Source organism: Phasianus colchicus, chromosome 1, assembly GCF_987193195.1.
Source record: "Phasianus colchicus chromosome 1, bPhaCol1.hap1.1, whole genome shotgun sequence".
Classification (NCBI taxonomy): domain Eukaryota; kingdom Metazoa; phylum Chordata; class Aves; order Galliformes; family Phasianidae; genus Phasianus; species Phasianus colchicus.
The window spans coordinates 193,822,758-193,846,344 of record NC_143436.1 but is presented as its reverse complement, the minus strand read 5'-3'; the positions used below and the strand labels follow the sequence as shown (position 1 = coordinate 193,846,344).

Sequence of the window (23,587 nt, the reverse complement as noted above, 5' to 3'; positions counted from 1 at the left end):
CCACACGCTTTGTAGAATCATAAAGGTTGGAAAAGCCCACTAAGATCCCCAAATCCAAACCCAACCCATCCCCACCTTGCCCACTGACCATGTCCCTCAGTGCCACATCTCTGCAGTTCTTGAACACCTCCAGGGATGGTGACTCCACCGGGCAGCCTGTGCCAGTGATGCAGAGAGGACCACTACAAAGGAGTACTGGTTGTTTCTGGGGTATGTGTCAGAGGGCTGGGAGCAAACAGGACTGAAACATCCGTGTTGGATGCATGGGTACGTTTAGGAGAAAATGGATCATAAGTTCAAGTATTATATGTGAATGAGTTCATTTTATGCAAATATATGTCTACAATATGTTGGGTGTGACAGAAAGGAAGGGAATTCTGCTCTACAGCATTTGAGAGCCACTTGCTATCACAGCATGATCCTGCAGCTGTAGTCTAAAATACAAATGCTCATGTTTTGTTGCTGTCATAACACGGGGGAAGAATATGAAAAAACCTGCAACAGTTAAATTCCACTTTCAATACTGTGAATGTAAAGTGACTCATCTGGAAGCACAACAGCTGCAGAAAGCCCCTATCCACCAAGCAGGTCCCTATGCAGAGCTCACTACAGCTTCTTGGCTTACAGACCCAAAGGGGACAGGGAGACTTCTCTTTATTGCTCATTCAGGCAGATTCACCTAAAATGGGTGGCTGGAAGGGAGGGCTCCTTGGTTTTATTTCCAGCTTCTGTATGAACAGCTGACAGACTTCATCTCAAGCTGTCCATTAAATTACCTGGTTATTCAGTAAGCTTAACAGTAATACTGAAATGATAACAGTAATAACAATATTATTTCTATTAATCTTTGTATGTGTTATTATGTACTGTACATAATAATTTACAGGCAATCTTTTGTGCAGCCTCTGAAGGAGCGCTCCCTGTTTGCCTTCTCCTGCACAGCTTTGCCTGGGGAGATGCTGTGTCACAGCAATGAGGGGGAGAAATCCTGAGGCTATTTCTCATTTCAGAAATCATCTCTGTTAGCACTTCACTGCTTAATCTAAAGAAGAGAGGAACAAAAGAGGAGTCTGAGCTCCAAAACCCAGCTGAGCTCCTGTGGCGTCAAGGTTTTCAAGCATCAACTCAGCCAGGGTATCAAAAGGCATAGATCCTTCTGTCCCTTTCTATTATAAAGTGATATGTCTTAATTTCCAGGAGTTGGACTCCTTACGGGTCCCTTCAATCCAGGATATTCCATGATTCTCTGATTAATTTAAATCTCTCTTACTGATCCATGAGGGTGGACAGAGATAGAACAAGGGGGATTAGATTTAAACTGAGACAGGGGAGGTTTAGGTTAGATATTAGGAGGGAGTTTTTCACACAGAAGGTGGTGAAGCACTGGAACAGGTTGCCCAAGGAGGTTGTGGATGCCCCATCCCTGCAGACATTCAAGGCCAGGCTGGATGTGGCTCTGGGCAGCCTGGTCTGGTGGCTGGCAATCCTGCACATAGCAGGGGGTTGGAACTAGATGATCACTGTGGTCCTTTTCAACCCAGGCCACTCTATGATTCTATGATTCTATGATTCTATGATTCTATGATTCTATGATTCTATGATTCTATGATTCTATGATTCTATGATTCTATGACTGAAGCTGGTCTATTTTAGTCTGTCTTTCCTGCAACTAGCTCAGTACTAAGGCTGGGTTGACACGTGACCATTCAATTAATTCGCAGTATCTCATTTGTACCTCTGAGTGATACCGTGGGGCTGGGGAAACGTGACACTGTATTTCACTTACTGGTTTAATAGCATCTGTAAAGGACCTCAAGGATCTGCTGCAGGACAGTGAGATTTCAGTAAATTGTTAGGTAAAGAGCCCGGGAAGACAGCTGGGATAATTTCCACTTGTTACCATTATCATTTTATTAGCAGAGATGTTAAAAAAGCATATCCTGATCTCCCCAAATTGATGCCTCACAGCTCTCATGATGTTCGAATACACAGCGACAGCAAGCTGGAATCTGTATCCTAAAGGGAACTCAGACTGAAGAAATAAAATACCCCTGAATAAAATCAAGTAAGGAGAGGAGAGAGCATCCTGAGAGGGAAATGATTTTTTCAAGGTGATACAACAGATAAGCAGTAGGTCTGGGAGTAACCCAGGTCTCTCAGACCCTGACCCAGCGTGCTAACCTTTAACAGTGCCACCTCCATCTTTCAGCTGAATAACTCCCAACAGAAAGAGAAGGAGAAATGATTGAGCTGTAAAAGCTTTTTCTTGCCAATTTTGTCATTGAATTTTGTGCCAGCATCTGCCAAAATGGCTTGTGATGCAGGCCTGTTTTTAAAAGCATGACCCACTGGTTTGGGATTAAATCCAGACAGGTAAAATGAAAGTTAACTATTAGCTAAAACTTCTTTCTGGGAAGACCCACTGCAATGCAGAAAAATTTGCTAGGGAAGTACTGGGACTTGTTTTTTTAAGATATTTTGAACCAGACTGAAAACTACTACTATCACTACTACTAAAAACTGTAGAAAATGATTCTGTGAAAAGATTAGCTTTTATTTGTCTCCAGTAATTCGTGGTGCAAAAGCCTTGACCTTTGTTAGCAGTATGTGATAGGATAACAAAAAACAGTAATGCATTATTTCATTGAGTGATTACCGACTGTAAAAAAGATGCAGGAAAAAGGCACAGTGGCAGTAAAGAACTTATAATCATCAAATCATAGAATGGTTTGAGTTGGAAGGGACACTTAAAGGTCATCTAGTACAACTTGCCTGCAATGAACAGGATTATTCAGTGAGATGTCATTACTGTAATGGAAAGAGACAAGCTGCCTTGGATCAGCTCACTCTTAATATTGGAGAACAGGCTGATAGAGGTTTTTTTTTAACAATGATTGCAACTGTATACTTTGCTGATAAGGGTGTGAAATACAATATGTAGTTGTATGAATCACCTTGCTGTTGTCCCATTCTTGGGTTTTCATCTGCGTGTGGATAAGCTCATATGATGGCTCCATGGCATCCATGTCTGGCTTGGGGTATCCAGGGATGACGTTGTGTAGTTGGAACCCGAAGGTGAGTAGCCAACTGTTGACATCTGGAAAGGAAGAGAAGCACACATTAGATTACCTGATCTCTCAAGAAGGGTTGCTCAGGAGATTGATTCAAATGAGGACCCTGGTGAATGGCACTGCAGCAGTCAAGCCAAAACGATGGGTGTCTATTTTATGTAACAGCTGTATGCTGTTTTCCTACACAAAAGAGGGATCACTGGCACTAAAGGGACATGATGGAAAACCAAGGACACTGAGGATTAGAATAATGGAAACATAGAATCATTAAGATTGGAAAAGCCCTCTAAGATCATTTAGTCCAACTGTCACTCCATTCCTACCATGCCCACATTAAACATCTCTGGGGACATTGACTCCACCATCTCCCCGAGTAGCCCATTCCAATGCATCACCACTCCTTCTGAGAATGCTTCCTAATATCCAACCTGAATACACTCCATTAGATGTGGAGCGTATTTACTTGACAGGAGACTAGAAAATCTGTCCGGATTTTCAGTTGCACAGCTATTAGGAATAGCAGTTTGATGTCAACCTGCTGGAGGAAATAATGATGAGGCTGGCCAACTTCTTGATAAGCACTGCTTCCCCCTTAACATCAGAGCATTTAATGATCTCAACTTGTTTGCCTTCACTGGACTCTAGAGAAGGACACACCTGCTACAATCCCCAAGCAAGATGGTGTGCATTTGGCACGCAAATAGCAACTGCAAGAAGAAGAGAGGTATGGAGGTAAAGTTTAATATCAGCTCCCAGGGGTCTTACATGTTTCGTGTGTTACTGGGATGATGTTAGTGATTGCTCTGTTCCAAGCTGGAGTGCAAGGGGCTTGTTTTTCATTTTGCTAAGCTGAATAAACATTGCTGAAAAGAGTCTGTAAAAGGGATCAAATTAAAGAATCAAATATGCATCTTTGAATATTTTTTCTTTGTCCCCCCTGAGCCTAAATGAATGTTTTGAAGAGCTGGTCGGAAAAGAAATTATGGATGCAAATGGCAAATAAGGCACTTCCAGATGACTGGAGAACCAGGAGCCAAACAATCGCACTATCTGTTGCTTGTTTTCTTACAGGCCAAAATGTTGGGGTTGGGCAGATGTCCAAAAAGCCCTTGCAACAATCCATGTGGAAGGAGGAGGATCTCTGTAATAAAAACACTTCTGTTCACTCTCTGTACAGATTGTTTTTGGAGTGTCTTTGAAACAGAGGGGTTGGGGGGAGGGAAAGAAATTAAAGGCTTGTTTGATTATTTTTTTGCTTAGCACAAAGCCAGCGTGCTTCCAACCCCTTCTCATGTGAAACGAAGACCTTTGATGTCCATATTGCAGACCAGGTGGTCAGGAGAACAAAGTAAAACTGTGAAGGTCGGTATTGGTGCAGGAATCATTTTCCGAGCGCTTCACAAATGTTAAAAAGGACGCAGAACAGGGATGCTGAGCAGCAGAAGAGTACGTAGCATGTCTGGAAGGGTTCAAGACAGGTTTTTTTTGATGCTTCTCAGAAAACTGACTTTCAAAACATTTGCAAATAGGAGCTTGTTCTTTTTGGGAAGAGGTGTTGGAATGCCCAGTACAAAAATAAAAACCAAAACAAAAAAAACCCACCATAGCAGGAAGGTGTGGAGCTGAGAAAACAGAGGGGAAAATATTAATTTGCCAAGAAGCAGTGACAACTTTTTTGACAGAAAAGTACATTTCACATCGCATAGTATTTTTCAGCTACAGTAACCCTGCCAACACATTTCACAGTAAATTCATTTGAGGGCAAAGAAAAAGAGTGCTTAATGCAGACACAAGTAATGGAAATGTCAGTTCAATCCATCAGGATTGCTGAAACTGGCAGTAAAGCTCTGTGCCATGAAGTGTACAATCACTAAAATACTCATGTTTAACAATGGGCCTCTCAAAACGTAAATACCTGCTTCTCCTGCTCTCTCCTCCACGCGTCTCCCATTTGTACCCACGGGCTCAGAAACCTCACATTTGGAGAGCAAAGCATGCGGTGTTTGGCTGAGCTGAGCTTCCCTATGGACAGCGGCACAGAGAGCAGCTCCCCGTGCCCCAGGCAGGTGTGGCCATGATGACAGGGACACAGCCATCGCTGCTCCTGTCCATTGGGAGCATGAGAGCTTCAGCAGAAAGAATCATTCATGTTGGAAAGATCAGTGAGATCATCCAAGCCAACCGTAAGAGAAATGGCAGACAGCAGCCAAGCAACACGGCGCTCATCCCAAATCTTGACCCGTTTGTTCCATGCTGATGAAGGAGGAGAAACTTAAAATTTGTATTTGGGCTCCGAATTCCTTAAAGACTAAAAAAAGAACTTTTAAGACAATGGAAAAAATTATTTGGTGCTTATGAAGTATTAATGACTTGGATTTGAGTGTCTTGCTGTTATCATCAGAGCTGGGTGGGAAAACTGTTTGTTCCAAGAGAGCATATGAAAGGTTGTCCTGTCTGGACTACATCAGGAAAATAAGATATGTCATGAAGTGACTGTTCAAATATTAGAGTAGTTCAAGACGAGAATTTCATACTGAGACATTTCATTTGGATTTTGACTCCTTTTTCTATCCTAGTTTCCTATACCAAGTAGGTTTGAAAAGGCTGAAAACCCAAACAGAATTTTTCTTTCAGATTATTTTGGAATTTGTCATTTAGGCAATTTCAAGAGCTGTGAGAAACAGTTCTGCTGAGAAATCTCTCAAGCTCAACTCTCTCTCATCAACAAATTCCATTCTGACAAACGTGCTTTTTCTTGATAGGAAAAAATACATCAAAGTTTAATTATGCCATATTTAATTATCAGTGAGGCCAACACACAGCATTTTAGTTTGCATCTTTTGGCATATTTTGCTTTCCTCGTAGCATCATCTTCATAGCTCTGGAGAAAACAGCATTTCATTAAAAAAAATAACAATCTATTCTTTATGATTATTGCAGAAGAACCTGAAAGCATGGTTGCTAATGGCCAGAAAAACTCACTGAATAAAACAACAAAGGGTTTTTATTTTGTAATATATGTATTTTTGCTATTAAGCCAATATCATAACTTACGGAAATACAAATATTCTTGTTGCATATGGAAAAGTTGTGACAGACACAGCAGGATCATCTAACAATTAACTCTATCTCCTTAAGAACTATGCACATTTGATTTGTGACTGTCACTTTGTTTTCCAGTGGGGAATGTATGGAAAGAAAAAGTCCCAACAAAATAGTTTTTTTAAACATTACTGCAGTGTCGCAGAAAGTATGAGTATAGGATGGACATTTAACCTACAGAATGATTTTCTGTATAAAAAACATACCTAGAGTTCATATTTGTGCCATTTTATGAAGTCCCTGGGGAAGCAGCTCAGAGGTTATGTCAAGCTGCTGGGTTGGCATGCCCTAAGATCTGGCCTTAAAGTCTAAACCACTCGTTTTTTATTGACTTTTAACAGAAAATGTTAATTCCATGGGGCAGATTAGCTTTGAACTGCATGGTTACTGTTGTGTGCTCTGAAATGGAGGACTATAAAAAAAGGTTTAAGTCGCCGTTGCCATTCTGTTAAAACAAATCTGCATGCCATTTGTTTAGTTGTAAATAAATCTCTAGGCAAAACTGTGTAAACAGAGCCGCCCCTCTACAAAGAGTAAGGTTATCAGGATATTAATTGGAAGCTAAACTTGGGATATCTGAGGGAACAAACAACTGGAAGCAATGTAAAGATACTAAACATCAAGAAAGAGAAAAGGAAACAGATTTGGGAATTACAATCTCTGTTTACGCTAATGAATTAAACATGCCCTCAACTACTCTCTGACACAGGGGTCAACTGGCAAAGAAAAGCTTGTGTCCATTATGCTGAACACTGGAAAACCTCATGGTATCAGGGATGCCAAGAGAGAATCTTATTCACCAATTGTAAACTGGAGAACAGTTTGTGATTACGTTAATTAATTCAAAAGTCTTACCTGTCATGTAGCATTTGATATCCTGAGAGTTGCTAATGGGATTATTGTTTTTAAACATATACAGGTTGAAAGGCATGATGTTATTGCTACTCAGGTGCTTCCACATATCGTGGTCTGGACTCGTCCACCGACCTGCCAGCACATCATAGTCTCTCCGTCCCATGTGGATGAGCTTTGTGAGGGGATCATACAGTCCTCCATGGTAGCCTATGATGATCTGGAAGTTGGGATTGGTGTCCATATAGATCTCCCCATATGCTGTGTATAGTATCTGCTTAATCATTAAGCCAGTCCCACTGAAGACAGCCAGAGGAGTGCCAATGTTATCACAAGCTATGTAAAATTCATCGCCGCTGCTGAGCTCCATTGCAAACAGGTGGCCTTGGAGATCATAATACAAGGAGGTGATCTCTGAGCTCGAGTGGTTGTATAGATGGGTGACCTTGGTTGGGTTGGTCAGGTCTGCATAGAAGAACTGCAAGTGATGGCCATGGCTGGTTTTGCTAGAGACTCTCCTTCCTAGGCCGTCGTAGCGGTACTTCACACTCCAGCCACTGGCTTTGTTGTAGGCTTTGATGAGCAGACCAGCTGAGTTGTACTCAAAAACGTCATTGCCTCTTTGTTTCAGGAAGCCATCTTCATCCATTTTGTACTGCACATCCCCCAGTCTAGTAATCCTATCCCTGAGGTCGTATCTGAGGGGAGTAAGGCGAGCACTATTCCCCGGACTCAACAAATGGAGGTTCCCGTTTAGGTCATAGCTGTAACGCCAGAGCGGTTTGTCATTGATAGACACCGTCTGCAACTGGCCATCAGCATCATACTCATATGAGTACCTGGTTGTGTTTGCATAAGGTCCAACCTTTAGCTCTTTCTTAACAACTCTCCCCATGTTGTCATACTGCACAGTCATCCAGTACATGAGTGACCGGAATATCTCGTACTGGACCTCCTTCATCCTACCATAGGCATCAAAATGTTTAGTGTGAGTCATGACAGCAGTGGTGATAATCTGATTGATGTCGTAGTAAATCACTCCAAATTTACCAAATTGCTCAGTTTTGCCTGACACATCATCATACCTGTAGAGATCAATGGGTAAAGGTGTCTCATTGATGACTGCTTGCATGCTGGTCACCCGAAAACTGTTGTCATAATTATAGTCAAAACGTGCATTCACCATGCCTTCCTCAGTGAAGCGGAAAATCTGTCGATCAATGAGGGGTCCTATCTGCCTGTATCTGATGGTACATGTGAACCCTTCATTCTGCAAGTTAATTGTCTTCAGCATGCCAGCAGTTTCATCATAGGTGAAACTGATCTTTGTGGTGTCGTAGAGCATTTCAGCTAACTTGGACAACTTTCCATACTTGTAGATGACACGTCTCCCTGTCCCCAAGTACAATGTGTGGAGGAGCTGCTCATCCTCTGTGAAATCCTGAATAACTGAGGCGTTGCCTTCTGGGGGTCGGTAGATGTTCCTGTAGTAACCAATGGAACGGATGGTTTCTAAAGTCTGACGGGCAACGTTGGGCATGGTCACTGATGACAAACGGTCATTCTTATCAAACTCAAAGATGTACTGTCTCTGGCTGTGAAGGAGCAGCACCATGGACTAGGTGGGAAGGAGAAAGGAATATATTATAATACTGGTTTTCAGGCAAAATCGATCTCAATTCTAAACAAATCTGAGAATTTCTCCAATTTAGAAAATAGGGCAAGTGAGATAAATCCATGCATCCACAGGATGAAACAGTATGTGACAGTATGTAGCTGCATGGCCCACCACGTAATCCCAAGCAGGAGTGAACTGGAGGCAGAAGCAGCCATTGCAGTGAGGAAGGTCTAAGTTTGAAATACTCATCTGTTCAGATCAATACCATGTAGCTGTCTCTGCTCAAATTCTCCACATCATTAGCTTTTACAAACTAACTAAAAAAAACTGGTAGAGAGACTCAAGCAATCCTTGAAGGAGTACCCTCCTGACATGTACCAATGGCCAAATAACTCATTGTGTCTGCATATCTGTGGCAGGAAATTTGGAACCTGGTGATCCTAGGGGTTCCATCCAACCCAAGCCATTCTATGATTCTATGATTCTATGATTCTATGATTTTCTATTACTCACTTACCAAACTTCTGCTTAGAGGCTTTTTTTTTTTTTCCCCCATGTAACAATCTACATGGATTGTATAATGCAAGGTGCAAATCAACACCATCAGCTTTTTAAAAGCTACGTTACTGTAGTTTCCTAAACTACAGAGATAAGCTCTATACAAAACTCATGGATAAAAATATCAGCCCCAGCTATGCAGTAAGTGGATCTATGGGACATGAAATAGTGTAACAATGAATAATAATACCAAAAGAAATTAAGTCCCATGCCAATCTACAAGTGCAGACTACAGAAAACCCTGCAAAGTGTTTACAATGGTCTGGCTGAATTTGTGCCTTGCGCTTCTTATAACATGTAATTCTTATGAAGTAGGAATGAGCTACCCAAAGAAGTGAGAATGTCAGACTGTGTGAGTTGTTTTCACATGGAAAATCCTACTGGAAGTCCCTACTGTTTACTCCTCTGACTTCACCTGAAGATACTTCATATTACAGTTAGCTTGGAACAAGAAAGCTGTGCCTAAAAATCAAATGCCAAAGCTCTATAGGATTTACAGGATTAAGACATGCTCTCAGTGTGACTGGGAAAGAATACTGCCCTCAGGGGTATTTTTCACACTATTTTCAACTGATCTTTGGTAGTTTGGCACTGAAGTTCCTATGTGTATCTTTGTGTAGGCAGAATACGCAGAAGAGTATTCTCCCAGTACTTAGCTGATGTGAAGCAGCAAAGCTGAAATTAAAGGACTGAAGCCCATTTCCACCAAAAGCACCACCAGTGAACAGTAAGAAGACTCTCACTTTCTCCAGATAAGTGTAGCTCCATGATTTGCCATCAGCAAAGATCCTGGATGTAATTCTGCCAGACTGATCGTACTCCATCCTTTCTGACATCGTGCCCCTCTGAATGCCTGCAATGTGTCCTCCAGGGGAATAGGTCACATTGACTCCATTGAGTCTGCTGCTGGGAGACCAGAGGCTGGGCCTCCCTGCCTGGTCATAGAGGATGCGGAGCGTGAACTTGCGGTGGTCATCATAGATTTTCTCTGTTCTCGTCACGCGATCGAAGTCAAGGGACAGCAGGTTTCTGTTGTGAACCTACAGGAGGGAGATAGAGAATTAGGAAATTCAGTTACAAAGACTGCTCTTCTTTCACCAAACACCTCTTTAGATCACACAGTAGACTATCCAGGTGTCCATTGCCTCTGGATAATGTTTTCAAGGCCAAGTGTTTGTGTAACAATTCTTGATTTTAGAGAGGACAGAAGCAGAAAAAGTTTGGAAACATCACCATGGTGAAGGAATATTGCCCATATCCCAAAACCTAGGCTTAGGACTGATACAGTAGATGTGGTATAGTCCTACAGAAGATGTAATGATAAATTGTTGCAAGGAATATTTGAAAAATACTCTGCTAATTAAATACTAGAATCATGGAATCATAGAATAACCAAGGTTGGAAAAGCTCTCTAAGGTCATCCACTCAACCATCCACCTATCACCAATAATTCCCCATTAAACCATGCCCTTAGTATTGCAATCTGGGATTATACAATTTTTGCTTTCATGGACATAAAAAAAAAAAAAAACAAAAAAAAAAACAGAAGAAGTGAATGTTGTATCACCATAGTTGAAAGTTGAGCTTTTCTCTGACTTCACTGCATGTACTGGAGGCGAAGCCTTCCACTTGAGATGAAATATGGAGGCTTTGAGCACAGCAGATGTTACATAGAGCAGCAATAGCTGGAGTTTTAGTTTCATTGTCCTGGGGTTATTCTGTGTTGCATAATTACACTTCTGTTACCTCCACTGCCTTTGCATTTCCAAAGATCAAAGGTATCTACTTCAAAGGCAGGAGAAGGAATACATTTTGATTCAGGGATTGTAGTGCACAGCATTACAAAAAGGACCTGATAATACAACTCATGTTTAGCTGCATGTGCAAGACTTATAAAACCACATCACTGCAGCAGTACAATACTGCACAAGGATGAAAACCCCACGTTCCCAGTACAAGCTTGCCAGTGAAGAAAGCTGCTTCTCCATCCCACCACTTTTGAACCTTTTTCAGCTGATGAACCTCTTTTTTTTTTGCAGAAAGGTGCAGAATTTTTTTGGGTGAACTGCAAATTCCAACAGCTGAATTTTTTCAGTTCCCTTTACTTTTTTTTTTTTTTCGTCTTTTTTTTTTTTCTGTTTCCTTCAGCTGTTGCCAATAAATCAGAGTTTTTAGGTCGCTTCAGGGTGTTCAGGCTGCAAGTGAAAATAGCCTTATCTTGCTCTGGGTAAAAGCAACACTCCTGACCCCAGCACAGCCCTCAACCCTGGTACAGCTTTGATCCTGGCTATTACTTGAGGGTATATATTGAATTCCCACTATACTTTGAGGGATGTGGGAGTATCTAAGAGCTCAGCAGGAACAGAAAGGATGTGGTAGAACCAATGGAGAAGTGGTGCTGAATTCCATGTGAGACCTGGAAGAAGGTGAGAGGGAAAGGCAGGAGCACTGCTGTGATTTCAGTGCTGAAACCTGAGGAATGGGCACACTGGAAAGTCAGATGTCAAAAAGGTCTCAAGAATGGAGGAGGGAAGAGGCAAAACCATGGATGAGGCCAACTGAGGCAGAAGGAATCTATGCTGTAATGTTAGAGTAAACATGATGTAAGAGGGAGCAACTGAAAAATTATTTTCAGTTTATGAATAACAGCGATAGAACAGTGGTACGCCTTGAGAAAAGGGGGTATGTGGAAAGGTAGATAATGCTCCAATTAAATGTGCTGCAGTGTTTAAAACAGAATGCAAATGGTAGCAAGAGAAAGGAAATCAGCCAAAAGCCCTTTATAAAAGGCAAGCTGGGAAATAATTAAAAAGGTATCAAAACTCTAAGTACAGATGCACATGTGTAAGCAACAGAGCAATTTGCTATCTCATAGGGCCTTGCTGCTGTAGATACAGAAACAGAAGTGGCAATTGCTTGAAAAAAAAAAAAAAAAAAAGGAAAAGAGAAGAAAAGCAGTAAGGAATAACATTTCTGCCTTCCAGCTATTCACAGAACAGCTCCAGCTCAGCATCTGCAGCTCCTTCTGCTCCTGGTCCATGCCAAGGGAGCTGGAAAAAGCTCTTGCAGGGCTGGGCAGTGATCTGGGCTGGAAGTGGCCTCCCTGATCCTTCTGCCAGCAGCAGTGCCATGCACTGACTGGAAGGACCAAGTAACAGTGGTCCTGAGTGGAGCCAGGAGTTGGACTCAATGGTCCTTATGGGTCCCTTCCAGCTCGGGATATCCTATGATTCAATGATAACGGGTCCCAGGGTAAATCTTAAAGTCAGCTCAAACCTCCGTATCCCATTACGGGTGCTGTAAGTCATCCCACCCTCCCCACTCTCTGGCAAGGGATTTCTGCAGGGCTAGTTGGAACCAGTCTTTTCTCTGGAGATTTTTTTATGATTTATTTTCTCCTGTTCTCCCAACACAACTTTTCCATTGCAGTGCCAACAGCCACCCCTCAGGGTGATGGGCAAAGTGAAGCTGACGCTACCAGATAGCCTCTGAACAGGGGCTAAATCTTTTCATCCTTGTTCAAGGGCACGCCTTGAACAGAAGTGAATTTCCTGCAGGAGCTCTGACAGGGCTGCAGGCTTCAGCTCAACGAGCGTGTTTTATGGTGAGCAGCTAAATAAGGTGCCATCCTATAGCCCAGAGTCCTCATACTGGAAAGAGCTCTTAGAAGCTTCTGCAAAAAGCTTTTGCCCCTTCGGAGTATTTGATAAAGCCTGCCATCAGCACAGGATTGAGAGAGAGTAAATATTAACCCACAGTGTACTTGACCTCCCTCTGTAGTGGGTAACCCCAAACTTACATTTTACAGCACTTCCATCTGATCCCTTAGTTTGCTCTGGAAAAGCAGGAACACAAACGTGCCCACATCTCTGATCTCTCCAATGTTTCCTACGGAGCTCCTTCAGCTTAAATTATAATTAAACAGCATGGGTGCACAAGAGCACATCAAGGGAAGATTTCTCATATAAAGAAAGTGATAACCTTCAGCAGAAGAGCGCAAACAGTACGTCAGCAATGAGAACTCCAGGAGCCAACAACATCCATGTGGTAAATGGTCACTTACAAAGCAGTTTCCTCAGAGAGCTGCTATAAAATTATTTGGGTGACCATATCCGAACCTCAGCTCATTGCAGAAGTTCTGGAGATGATGCAGGACTGTCCTCAGTACTGAACACACCAGGAACAGTTGGTGGCTTATCCCATGAGACCTCTCTGGTCACATTGGTTCTGGTGAGTCTTTGGGACACATGGTCTTAGTGCCAGTGTTGATCCGGTCTTAGGAGAAAGAAATCAAACTACAGTGCAATGATTAAATGACACAGTTGAGGCAGGAGCTCTGTCTCTGTTTGCTCTCCCATTTGCTTCATTGCCAGAGATTATTTTACATCCTTCCTTATTGAAAAATTAATGTTTGTTAAAAAAAAAATAGCGAAAGGAAAGAAGGAGCTCTGTTCCTTGGAGTGGTTTATCTAATGCTCACTGCAGATAGGGTTCTTGCTACTGTTGGCCAAGGAGGGGTTGAAGTGGTGGTCAGACAATTAGCAGAGATACCTTGCTGCTGTGTGGGTGGATCAGAGAACTGCAGTTTTTCATAGGAGGTGAGGGATCTGGGAAGGGAAAAGGCCTGCTTTGATATGTTTCTGCTACTTTCATAGAATCACAGAATCATTACAGCAGGAAGATCACTAAGATCATCCAGTCCAACCATCAATGCGTCCCCACCAAAGCCAGTAAACCACATCCTTCAGTGCCACATCTACCCTTTTCTTGATCACCACCAGAAACCTTCACCACTTCCTTGGGCAGCCAATGCTAGTGCTTTACCATTCTTTCTAAGAATAATTTTTCTCCCAATATCCAATCTGAAACTGCTGCCTGGCTGAGTGCAGCATCATGTCAGCATGGCAGAGTGGGGAAGAGGCATTGGAGCTGTTCATTTTGCTTCATCCATGAAGGAGTCCCTGCCTTGTGCCTTATTCTTGCCATGAAAAACACCTGCACTACATTATTTCCTAGGGTGGTTTGAGGAGGCAGCTGAGAAATTGGCCTTGTTGTGCCAGGAACTGTTTGAGCTCATGGCAACATGCCATACATCCCCTGCAAACATGACAAAAAGGGCCACAACTCATAAAGCATGGATATGTGCTGAGAAGACACTGGTTGCAGGGGAACTTCACCTTTCAGGTTGGATATCAGGAAAAGGTTCTTCACTGAGAGGGCAGTGAGCATGGAACAGGTTCCCTGGGGAAGCAGGCATGGCACCAAGCTGCTGGAGCTCAAGGAGCATCTGGACAATGCTCTCAGACTCATGATCTGATTTTTGGGTGGTCATATGTGGAGCCAGGAGTTGGACTCGATGGTCCTTGTGGGTCCTTTCCAACTTGAGATATTCCATGATTCTGTGAATCATGGGCCAGGTGCTGCCTTCCTCATCTCAGAGACCTCCTGGGGAGACGTGGGGCTGCAGCCTTGCTGGGTGAGCTCTTTCCCCATGGAGCACCATGGCTTTGCTGTTGTCTTATGGGAGCAGTGGGGTGAAGGAAAGTGGTGATTTATTCACATACGGCACAAAACGCTCAAGTTTCCCCAGACGAACAAAAACATGTTGAAATGAACTTTGCTAAGCTTCTCCCTTGCCAGAGAAAGCAGCAATTACTGGCACAAGGGGAGAGGAGAACATGACACGGAATATGTTAAATGCTGGGCAGTCCCCAGGGAAGCAATTAGCACCTTGTAGGTTTCTGGCTTAGGGGTGCAGATACTGCCATGCAGGTACAGACAGGCTGCTTAAAACTCTTCATCCTCAGATGCTTTGAACCCCTGAACAGAGCCGTAACTGAGTCCTTCCATGATGTAAGGAGGTGCTCTTCTACTTTGCTAGGAGCAGGGACAGCCCCCAGAAGGCTCAAAATGTGAATAAATGCTGGCAGATTTATTGGGACCCAAGTAAGTGGCCTGAAAATTCATTCTGCAAGTGCTTTTCCAAATGCAGCACAATATAAAACAAAGACATATTCTGCGTTTGCATGTGAAGTGAAGATTTTGGAAGATGAAACTGACACGGGCAGCTGAGCTGCTGTGAAATGAAGGGAACCTGCTTTGAACACCAAATAGCTGTGACACAGCTGCAGATTGGAGAAGTATCCTTCCAGAGACAGACTTGTCTGGTAACTGTACTGGTTATTAAAATAAAATCTCATATATGTGTGTGTTTGTATATATATGTAAAAAACAAAAACCATCCCAACTCAAACAAGAAGATTGATGCCAACTGAACTGCAGATATACAGTAGTTCCCAGTGATGAAGCAGTGTCAGCTTTCACTCCTGTTTGCACAGATATTCTCCTGATAACAAAAAAGAGTGAGTGTGTGAAGCTATAGATGCAAAGGGAAAAGAGCAGGGCCCGGGCTGGGGAGGGCAAGGAGCAGTACTTGACAAGTGTGAGTGAAAAATCACACCGAGGTGTCAGGGGTCACGCAGCAGGGAATGGGGAGAGGTGCAGAGCAAGGACTGGGAAATGCATATTCTGAATGCAGAGCATGAATATTTACTGCGAAGCTTGAGTGTGAATAAACAGCTGCAGTCCTTTGGCAGCAGGAGCACTGCACAGTGCTAAATCTGCCTGGTACTGAGCAGCTCCCCAGGAATAAGCCCATGACTTGGAATGGGCTGCCCAAGGAGGTGGTGGTCACCATCTCTGGAGGTGTTCCAGAACTGTGGAGATGTGGTGCTGAGGGACATGGTCAATAGGCATGGTGGGGGTGGGTTGGGGATAGAGTTGGGGATCTTAAAGGTCTTTCCCAACAATTAACAATTCTATGATTCTATGATTGAGAGCACCACTGGGATGCAATTATTGATTTCAGGCAACAACAGCAATTAAAACACAAGTCCAGCCCTTCAGCAGGTTCAACAGATGAGCAAGTTTCAGGAATCTCGAGATTCTTCTCGAGTGAAGAATACTGCTTGCAAAGCTTTCAGTGCTGAGGTCTATGTTACTGCCTGCAGCACAGTTTGAAAAGCTTTTCAGTACCTAAAGGGAGCATACAAACAAGAGGAAGACTGACTTTTTACATGGTCTCTTAGTGATAGGACAAGGAGGAATGGCTTTAAACTAAATAAGGGGAGATTTAGATGAGATATTAGGAGGAAATTCTTTGCTCATCAGATGGTGAGGCCCTGGCACTACTGCCCAGAGAGCTGTGGATACCCCATCCCTGAAGGAGCTCAAGGGCAGGCTGGATGGGGCCTTGGGCAGCCTGAACTGGTGGGATGTGTTCCTGTCCTTGCCAGGAGTTGGAACTTGGGGGGGGGCTTTAAGGTCTCTTCCAATGCAAACTGTTCTATGATCCCATGAAAATACTTCTTTTAATTGGTGCCTTTTCTAATGGCTATGATTGTCTCTTGCATACTTGAGCAGCCTGACATGATGTTTGGATCTGTCGTGTCTGATAGGAGGTGATGCATTCTCAGTGATGCAGAGGTCTCACAGGAAAGCCACAAGTACTGTCTGTGATGGTTAAGAGAATCTCAACACATAAGGAGACGTAAGGATGCATTCAGGCTGTAAAGGCTGCATCACTGAAGATGAACAGCTACTCCTCCATCATGCAGCCACATCCCAATTGCAGACACCAGAAATCAGCCCTTTCCCTTTTTGTCATGCGGCTGGACACTGGTGAGATGGGAAGTGGAGCCCAAAACTCCTCACACTTACCCTCAGACGACGTCCAAAGACAGTGACCTGCCCCCTTGCTTGCTCCTTCCTCTGTCTCCACTCCACGAGGTTGAGGCCGTTGTCGATGGGCAGGGTGACATTCCTCTTGCCCACGGTGGGGTTGACTGTGCCAGCCAGCAGATGTGGCTCAGTCTGCAGGGCCACCTCCATGCCATTGGCCAGCATCAGTCTGAGAGAGCCATCAGCACCAATGTAGTAGCTGTTTCGGACTTGGTCTGAAGACAGAAAAAAAGATATTTTAAAATGGCTGTGCAGTGATACAGCCTCCGTCTTTCACTTTCTTCCTCTTCCACGCTTCTCTAACACTGCTGCTGGTTGTAAGGAAATGCACTGTTACTCACTGGGGAGGTGATCATCCCTCTGTACTCAGCCTTTTTGAGGTTGCACCTCAAGTAATGCATTCAGTTTTAGGCCTCCCACTACCAGAAAGAGATTGAGGCCCTGGATTGTGTCCAGGAAAAATTTCTTCACCAGTAGTGGTAATGCATTGGTATGGGCTGCCCAGGGAGGTGGTGGAGTCACCATCCCTGGAGGTGTTCAAGAAAAGGGTAACTGTGGCTCTGAGGGACATGGTTTGCTGGCCTTGGTGGAGATGTGTTGACGGTTGTACTTGGGGATCTTAGTGGTCATTTCCAATCTTAATGATTCTATGTTTCTATTCCATGATTCACCTCTCCTACTCACAAATTGGTTGTTTCACTGGTGAAAGAGATGGACAATCTCTTTCATTCTGATGATATTTTACATCTCAAAGTCTTGCAAAAATATCTTAGAATACCCCAACAAAGAATGCAGGTTCAAACCTCTACCCCTAGGGTAGCTTACAGACCATTGCTAAAACTCTGGGTGGTGAGATATTTGTTTTAAACCACAGACCCACTGAAAACTTTCCATGTTTTTGGATCCCAAAGATCCCATTTTCACTACAATATATGAAAAAGTGGGGCCACCTACTTTTCTCAGCTTATTCACTATCTTGCAAGTGACAAGAAATTAGCACTAATGCTAACCAGCTCCCCCAGCAACAGCCAAACCCTTTCACTTGGGAATGCTTTCAGGAGGCAACCAAAGACCCCATGTTTGGAGAGAAAGCAGAAGCACCAAGCTCCCATTCATCTGATCTCAGCTAGCTCCTGAAAGACCAGCAGATTTTGAGGCCAGGATTTGGGAGATCAGAAGTGGAAGAGAATGATATCCTGTGCACGTCTTTCGGGAACCAGCAGGCTGAAACCTTGTCCTTTGGAACTCCAGCTGGCACTACTTTCTGCAGAGAGCAGCTCATGAAGGGTAAGAAAGCATGAGGCTTGCTCAGTGCAGAATAGCTTTAAAAGCACATTACACAAAAAGTGACTTATCTAAAGCTCCTCAAACGCTGGAAAGTATTACCATTTCTATCTCCCAGCCTGCCATAAATACCTAATTGTGAATAAAAATACCCCTTAAAAATTCATGTCAATTGTTTTTCCGTTCGGAGGCAAGTCAGGTTTTGTTCACTAGCTGCTCTGCCATAGCTCAGCAGGAAACGAGGTCACAGCAAAATTACCATCTCCCGTCTGGCTGAAATAGATCAGCAAAAAAGCACAGTTTGGTATAATTAGGAAAGGAAATCTGACACTAGTTGGTCTCTGTTACTGCGAGTCTGATCCTGCTCTTGCTGCAGCCAGCTGGAGCCATGCCACGCTCATCTCAGCAGGGCCACAACTCAGCGTGCTGTACACAGTTAACCTCATGATGGTGTGAAACTGCTGTGGCACTGGGTTTTGCCACTATAAATGTACAGCAGTGATTCACAGTGTAGATCCAAGCACTTTGGCTGTACTATTGTGATGGTCTTTTGACACAGATCCAAAGGGATCAAGCCCTTGATTTTCCAGAGAGTGACAGTCAGCTGGCTTTGGCTCTTTAGTTCTTAGATGCCTGGTGTTGTGAAAAACACGGTAGGAGATCCACTTTAAAACAAATTGGTGATATATCTCTGCACAGCTTATGCATGTCTCCCACCTTCATAATCAGGAAGCAGGGGAAATGCTCTCTGTTATTTACTGGACATTTGATGTTCCCTTTGAGTCACACAATCATTTGTTATGGTGGACTATTCTCAGAATGTTACAGTATGAGGCAGGGAAATCACAGAATCATAGAATTGTTTCTGTTGAAAAGAACCTTTAAAGGCCATCTGGTCCAACTCCCTTGTAATGAACAGGGATATCCACAGCTATCAGGTGCTCAGAGCCCCATCCAATCTGATCTTGAATATCTCCAGGGATGGGGCATCTACCAAGTCTCTACGTAGCCTGTTCCAGTGCCTCGTCACTCTTATTGTAAACTTCTTTATACCCAATCTGAAACTCCGTTCTTTTAGTTTGAAGCTATTTCCCCTTGTCCTATCAAAATGCAAATCCTCCACATCCAAGATTTTTCCAAGATAAGACTCTCTGTGGCTGTTGAAGGCTCAAGGGCTACATGAAATTGAGGTGTCACTGGATACTGTGCTTTAGGCTCGTTTGGCTCTGTTTCTGCACTCTATTTTTCCCTTGAAAAACTGCTCCCTTTGTCAGTAATTGAGAAAATAAAATCCCACAGAAGTGCCAAGGAGTCCGTTAGCTATACAGGCTCCTCCATCCCTCCTATAGGATCCCACAACTTTCTAGAAATGTCTTCTCCTGGATGAACAGGAAAAGTTTCGGGATATAAGGAAAACATTTATTATAATAAGAGTGGTGAAGCACTGGAACAGGTTGTTCAGAGAGGTGATAGATGCCCCATCCCTGAAGACACTGGAGTTGGATCAGATGGTCTTTAAAGGTCCTTCCAACTCAAGTGACGCTATGTTTCTATGAAAGTACCTCTTTGGTGCCCTGCTCAAGCCTGCATAAGTGCCAGTTCTTTCCCACAGCAAATGAATGGCTCAGAGCTCTTGCTCCAAGTCTTAGTGGTCACCTTGAGCTGACATGTCTTTCTCATCTGGAACACCAGGTATATCCTGAGCTCTCTAAGTCCTAATGCAATAGTGTGTGTACAGGCGTGCAAATGTCTTTTCTAACCCTGATACGTACTTTGGATAAGACAGGAGGGTGCTGAAAGCTTTGTACAGTGTTTCATTCTGACCTTGGGGTTTAAGGGCTGGGAAATGCTTAGCATTGGACAGAGGATCCTAGGAGTTGATGGGGTCTACGGATAAGAGCCTACAGTTGTGAGGAGAACTACAGCTAAGGACTTCTAACTCTTACCAAGAAAACAGGATTTAGGCATTTAAATACCTTCATGAGATCTGTTTCTGGCTTCTGTGTGGAGCCATAAAATGTCTCCATTTCACACTGACTGCAGCTAGAGCTTGCTCACAGAGTGATCCAGGCTTCTTGAAAGGTTTGTAAAGGATTTGTGAGAGCTGGCCAGAGCTGTGAGCACAGAAGGAAAGTGCACAAGCACCTCTCATGCAAAGGGAATCTGCAGTGTGCATTTTCTCTGGAGAGTGAAAGAGCAGGCAAAATGATCAAAGACCTTTACAACAGCTCCAGCTCTGTGCACTGGAGAGACACTTAGAAGGCAAATTACATTTCAGCCATGCTCAGTACATCCCTGAACAACTTGAGTGGCCCTTGTTGCAGTTTCTACATTGATGCCAACAACAAGTGCTTCATTTTGGGAATTCACAGTCCCTAACACTTGTGGCAAAGCCACCCTCAGAAGGTCACAGGCCACCTCTGCTGTGACATTATACAGATCTTCGGTTTGAGATGAATACTATTCTTCATATCCAAATAATTTCGTAATTTTATACTTCTCAAGATGATTAAGCTGTTTGTAATACTGTATGTCCTAATGGCAACAGTGGCCCTGTGCTGGAGGGCAGTACAATGAGATAATTGACCGTGGCACCATTATGTAACTGTGCCTTCAGCTCTGCATGGATAAATCACATTGCAGTCAATTATCTCACTAAAGGGCCCCCCGACAGTGGGCTCTATTGCTTAATTAGGCTCTTGAGGTGAAGCCAACCTCGTGTCTGAGCAGTTGCCAGAGGTCTTAATGCAAGGGGATGAAATGGGGCAGGGTTGTACCTGCTTTGTAGACTGGAGTAAAGAAAAAGAAAGTCATTGTGCTGCCCTGCAGGAATACTGAGTACAGCTAGAAGGAGTTGGCACCCTCTCAGCTACCCTCTGTGGAGGCAGGAAAGGCGGTGTTCAGGCATTATAGGCACTTTCTTTTAGGAAAGCTTGCTCTTATTGTATGGTGGTGGAGGGAAATGAGTGACTCAGAGATGTGGGAACAACTGTGACTCTGGAACATGTTGGTCTCACTCGGAGCACTTTGTTCTTTACAAGGGGAAATGATGTTTGACACCCTGTTGCCACTGGCCATAGACTAAGACTCAATGAGAACTAAGGAGTGAGGCAAGCAGTGGGTTTACCAATCCCTTCTCTTACTCCAGGTCCCAGGGAACAGGAGTGAGGGGCTGTAAGGAGGCTTCAGCCTTCAGAACCTGGAGATCCAGGTTGGCGTGGCTTATACATGACATCTTCTGCCCTTATCAGAATGTCAGCATGCTGCTACATCGCTCCTTCCTCTTTCCTTTCCCACTTCATCACCTTTTCCTCCACCTCATCAGCTCTCTACTTCCCACCACTGGCAGAACTGTGCTCATTTCTGACAGTCACAAATCAGTCCCACCCACACTGCCTGCATCTCCTTTCTCCTTCGTGCCTCTCCATCTCTCCACACCAGCCTTTGAGCTCAAACATAGGCCTTCTGGGGACAGGGATGGTCATATTGTTCTGCCTTCTGACTGTTTGAACAGCCAGTGAACAAAGAATCTGAGAGACTTCTGGTAACCATCTTGATGTCTTTTCCAGGAGAGTGAATGTTACACTGGAAGCCATTAAGAGAATGAAGCGAAAGGGTCAGATGGAAGCATGGCTAGATTTATGCAACCCTTCTTGTTATAACAATAATGATAATGATGATGGAGGACAATGTTGCATGGCAAGGGGACTGGCTGAGAATGAAGCAGAAAAACAGCCGCTGGGTAGCTCTGAAGCTAGGGATTGTGGCTAAGTAGGTGTGAATGCATGTCTGGACCAACACGTGGGGAGCTCTGGGATGCTAAGGATGCAGGTGACTTTTGGTGCTAGGATTACCAAGACGATGCCTGTTTCCTGATGAATAATCCATTGTTTGCAGCTCAGCTGGGAGAGCAAGAGGCCCGACTCACCTTGGAGCAGGGTGTAGAAGGCTCCTGATGCTGACAAATTGGTTGTTATTGTAACATCATCCTTGCTGGAGGTTTCCACCTGGACGTGCACAGAGCTGTCAGTGTCGCTGCGGAAGCTGCTCACTTGGCCAGTGGGGAAAGTGACGTTGGTCAGGCGGCCAAAGCTGTCGTACCTGAAAGGGAGGATAGAGGGAAGTCAGTGGCACAGTAGAGGGGTGGGATGCAGGAATCATCTTACAAAGCATAGACCAAGTCTTGAAGTCTTCACCCTGACAAAAACCTGCTGTCTGTCAGGACTACCTTATTTTTTTGGCTTCATGAAAAGAAAATTGCAGCTTTTCGCTGGAGAAAAATGAAGCACAGAACAGAAAATGACTAAACAAGTAGTCGACTCTTTTTTAGCAATATCTGATATTTATCACCTGTACTACGCTTCTTGTATTTGTCAGAAAACTTTATTTCCCATTCACTGTGCTGTGATTTATAGAGAAGCTCTGGTCTGTGCATCCTGTCTAGCAGAACTAGGAGTTTCTGAAGAACACCAACTGCTTTGTCTGGTGGTGCCCTGAGCTCTTCAGCAATTTTTTTTTTTTTTTTTTTTTTGCTATCTTATTTTAAAAGATAATGTTAAGGTAGCAGATTGGCCGCACCAGCTAAGGATCTGTCATTTGTGACCATGGTATAGGGCCCTGGGCACAGCTGAGACCCCTGGATCTACCCTTTAATGCTCCTAGGACCATCTGGAAGGACTGATTTAAATGTGCAAAAAAGCAGTTCCATTTTCACCCCTACTGAGTCCTTGGCTTTTCTAGTGAGAGAGTCAAACATAAGCACCATCTGGAAAGGTTTCTGTGATGTGGGCACCTGCCTGCTAGGACCCAGAGGAAATAAGCTATATGCATACAGGTACTACAGCATATTTTTCAATGAAAAGAAGAAGCAGAAAGCAGTGCCTAGAGGCATCCTGAATAGATGGAGCAAACATGCCACACTGAACTGAGCTCAGAGCATGGGGCTGGCATGGGGCTTCTGGAGGGAGGCTGCTGTAGGTTGGAGAACAGTGGGAAGCTCCACTGGCTTCCCCATGGAGAACTGTTGGACCTTGTATTTAATAGTCAAGGGAAAATAGGAGAAAAAATTTAGCAAAAGCAATCATTGGTAAAAATTGGACTTTTTAAAGTCCTACCTGCAAGAAAACACATTATGTGGGGATACAAAGGAAACGGTGGTTGAGCAGTTGACCACCTAGCAGTTGACCATTCTGCAGTACAGAGCAGTGAGCCTCTGATGGAGCTCAGCTCAGGGCACCATTCTTCAAAGCAATGAAGTAACACAAATGGTATGTTAACGAAAACAAGCTTAGAAAACACGACTGGAGAGGCAAAGCCAAAAGAAATAAGCAGAGGAAACAAAGTAGGAACGTGCCATCCTAAA

General features: G+C 43.8%; 1 protein-coding gene across 3 annotated transcripts in view; it reads right to left on the bottom strand.

Annotated features, from left to right (window-relative positions):
- Positions 1–23,587, bottom strand: part of TENM4 (teneurin transmembrane protein 4) — a 750,922-nt gene that overhangs the window by 9,806 nt on the left and 717,529 nt on the right. For all 3 annotated transcript variants that reach the window (XM_090134119.1, XM_090134120.1, XM_031595483.2), the window contains 5 exons: positions 22,154–22,326; positions 16,921–17,156; positions 9,945–10,241; positions 7,029–8,643; positions 2,955–3,097 (listed from right to left, as the gene is read on the bottom strand). In XM_090134119.1, the coding sequence (XP_089990245.1) occupies positions 2,955–3,097; positions 7,029–8,643; positions 9,945–10,241; positions 16,921–17,156; positions 22,154–22,326 (2,464 nt within the window). The remainder of the gene's footprint in view (positions 1–2,954; positions 3,098–7,028; positions 8,644–9,944; positions 10,242–16,920; positions 17,157–22,153; positions 22,327–23,587) is intronic.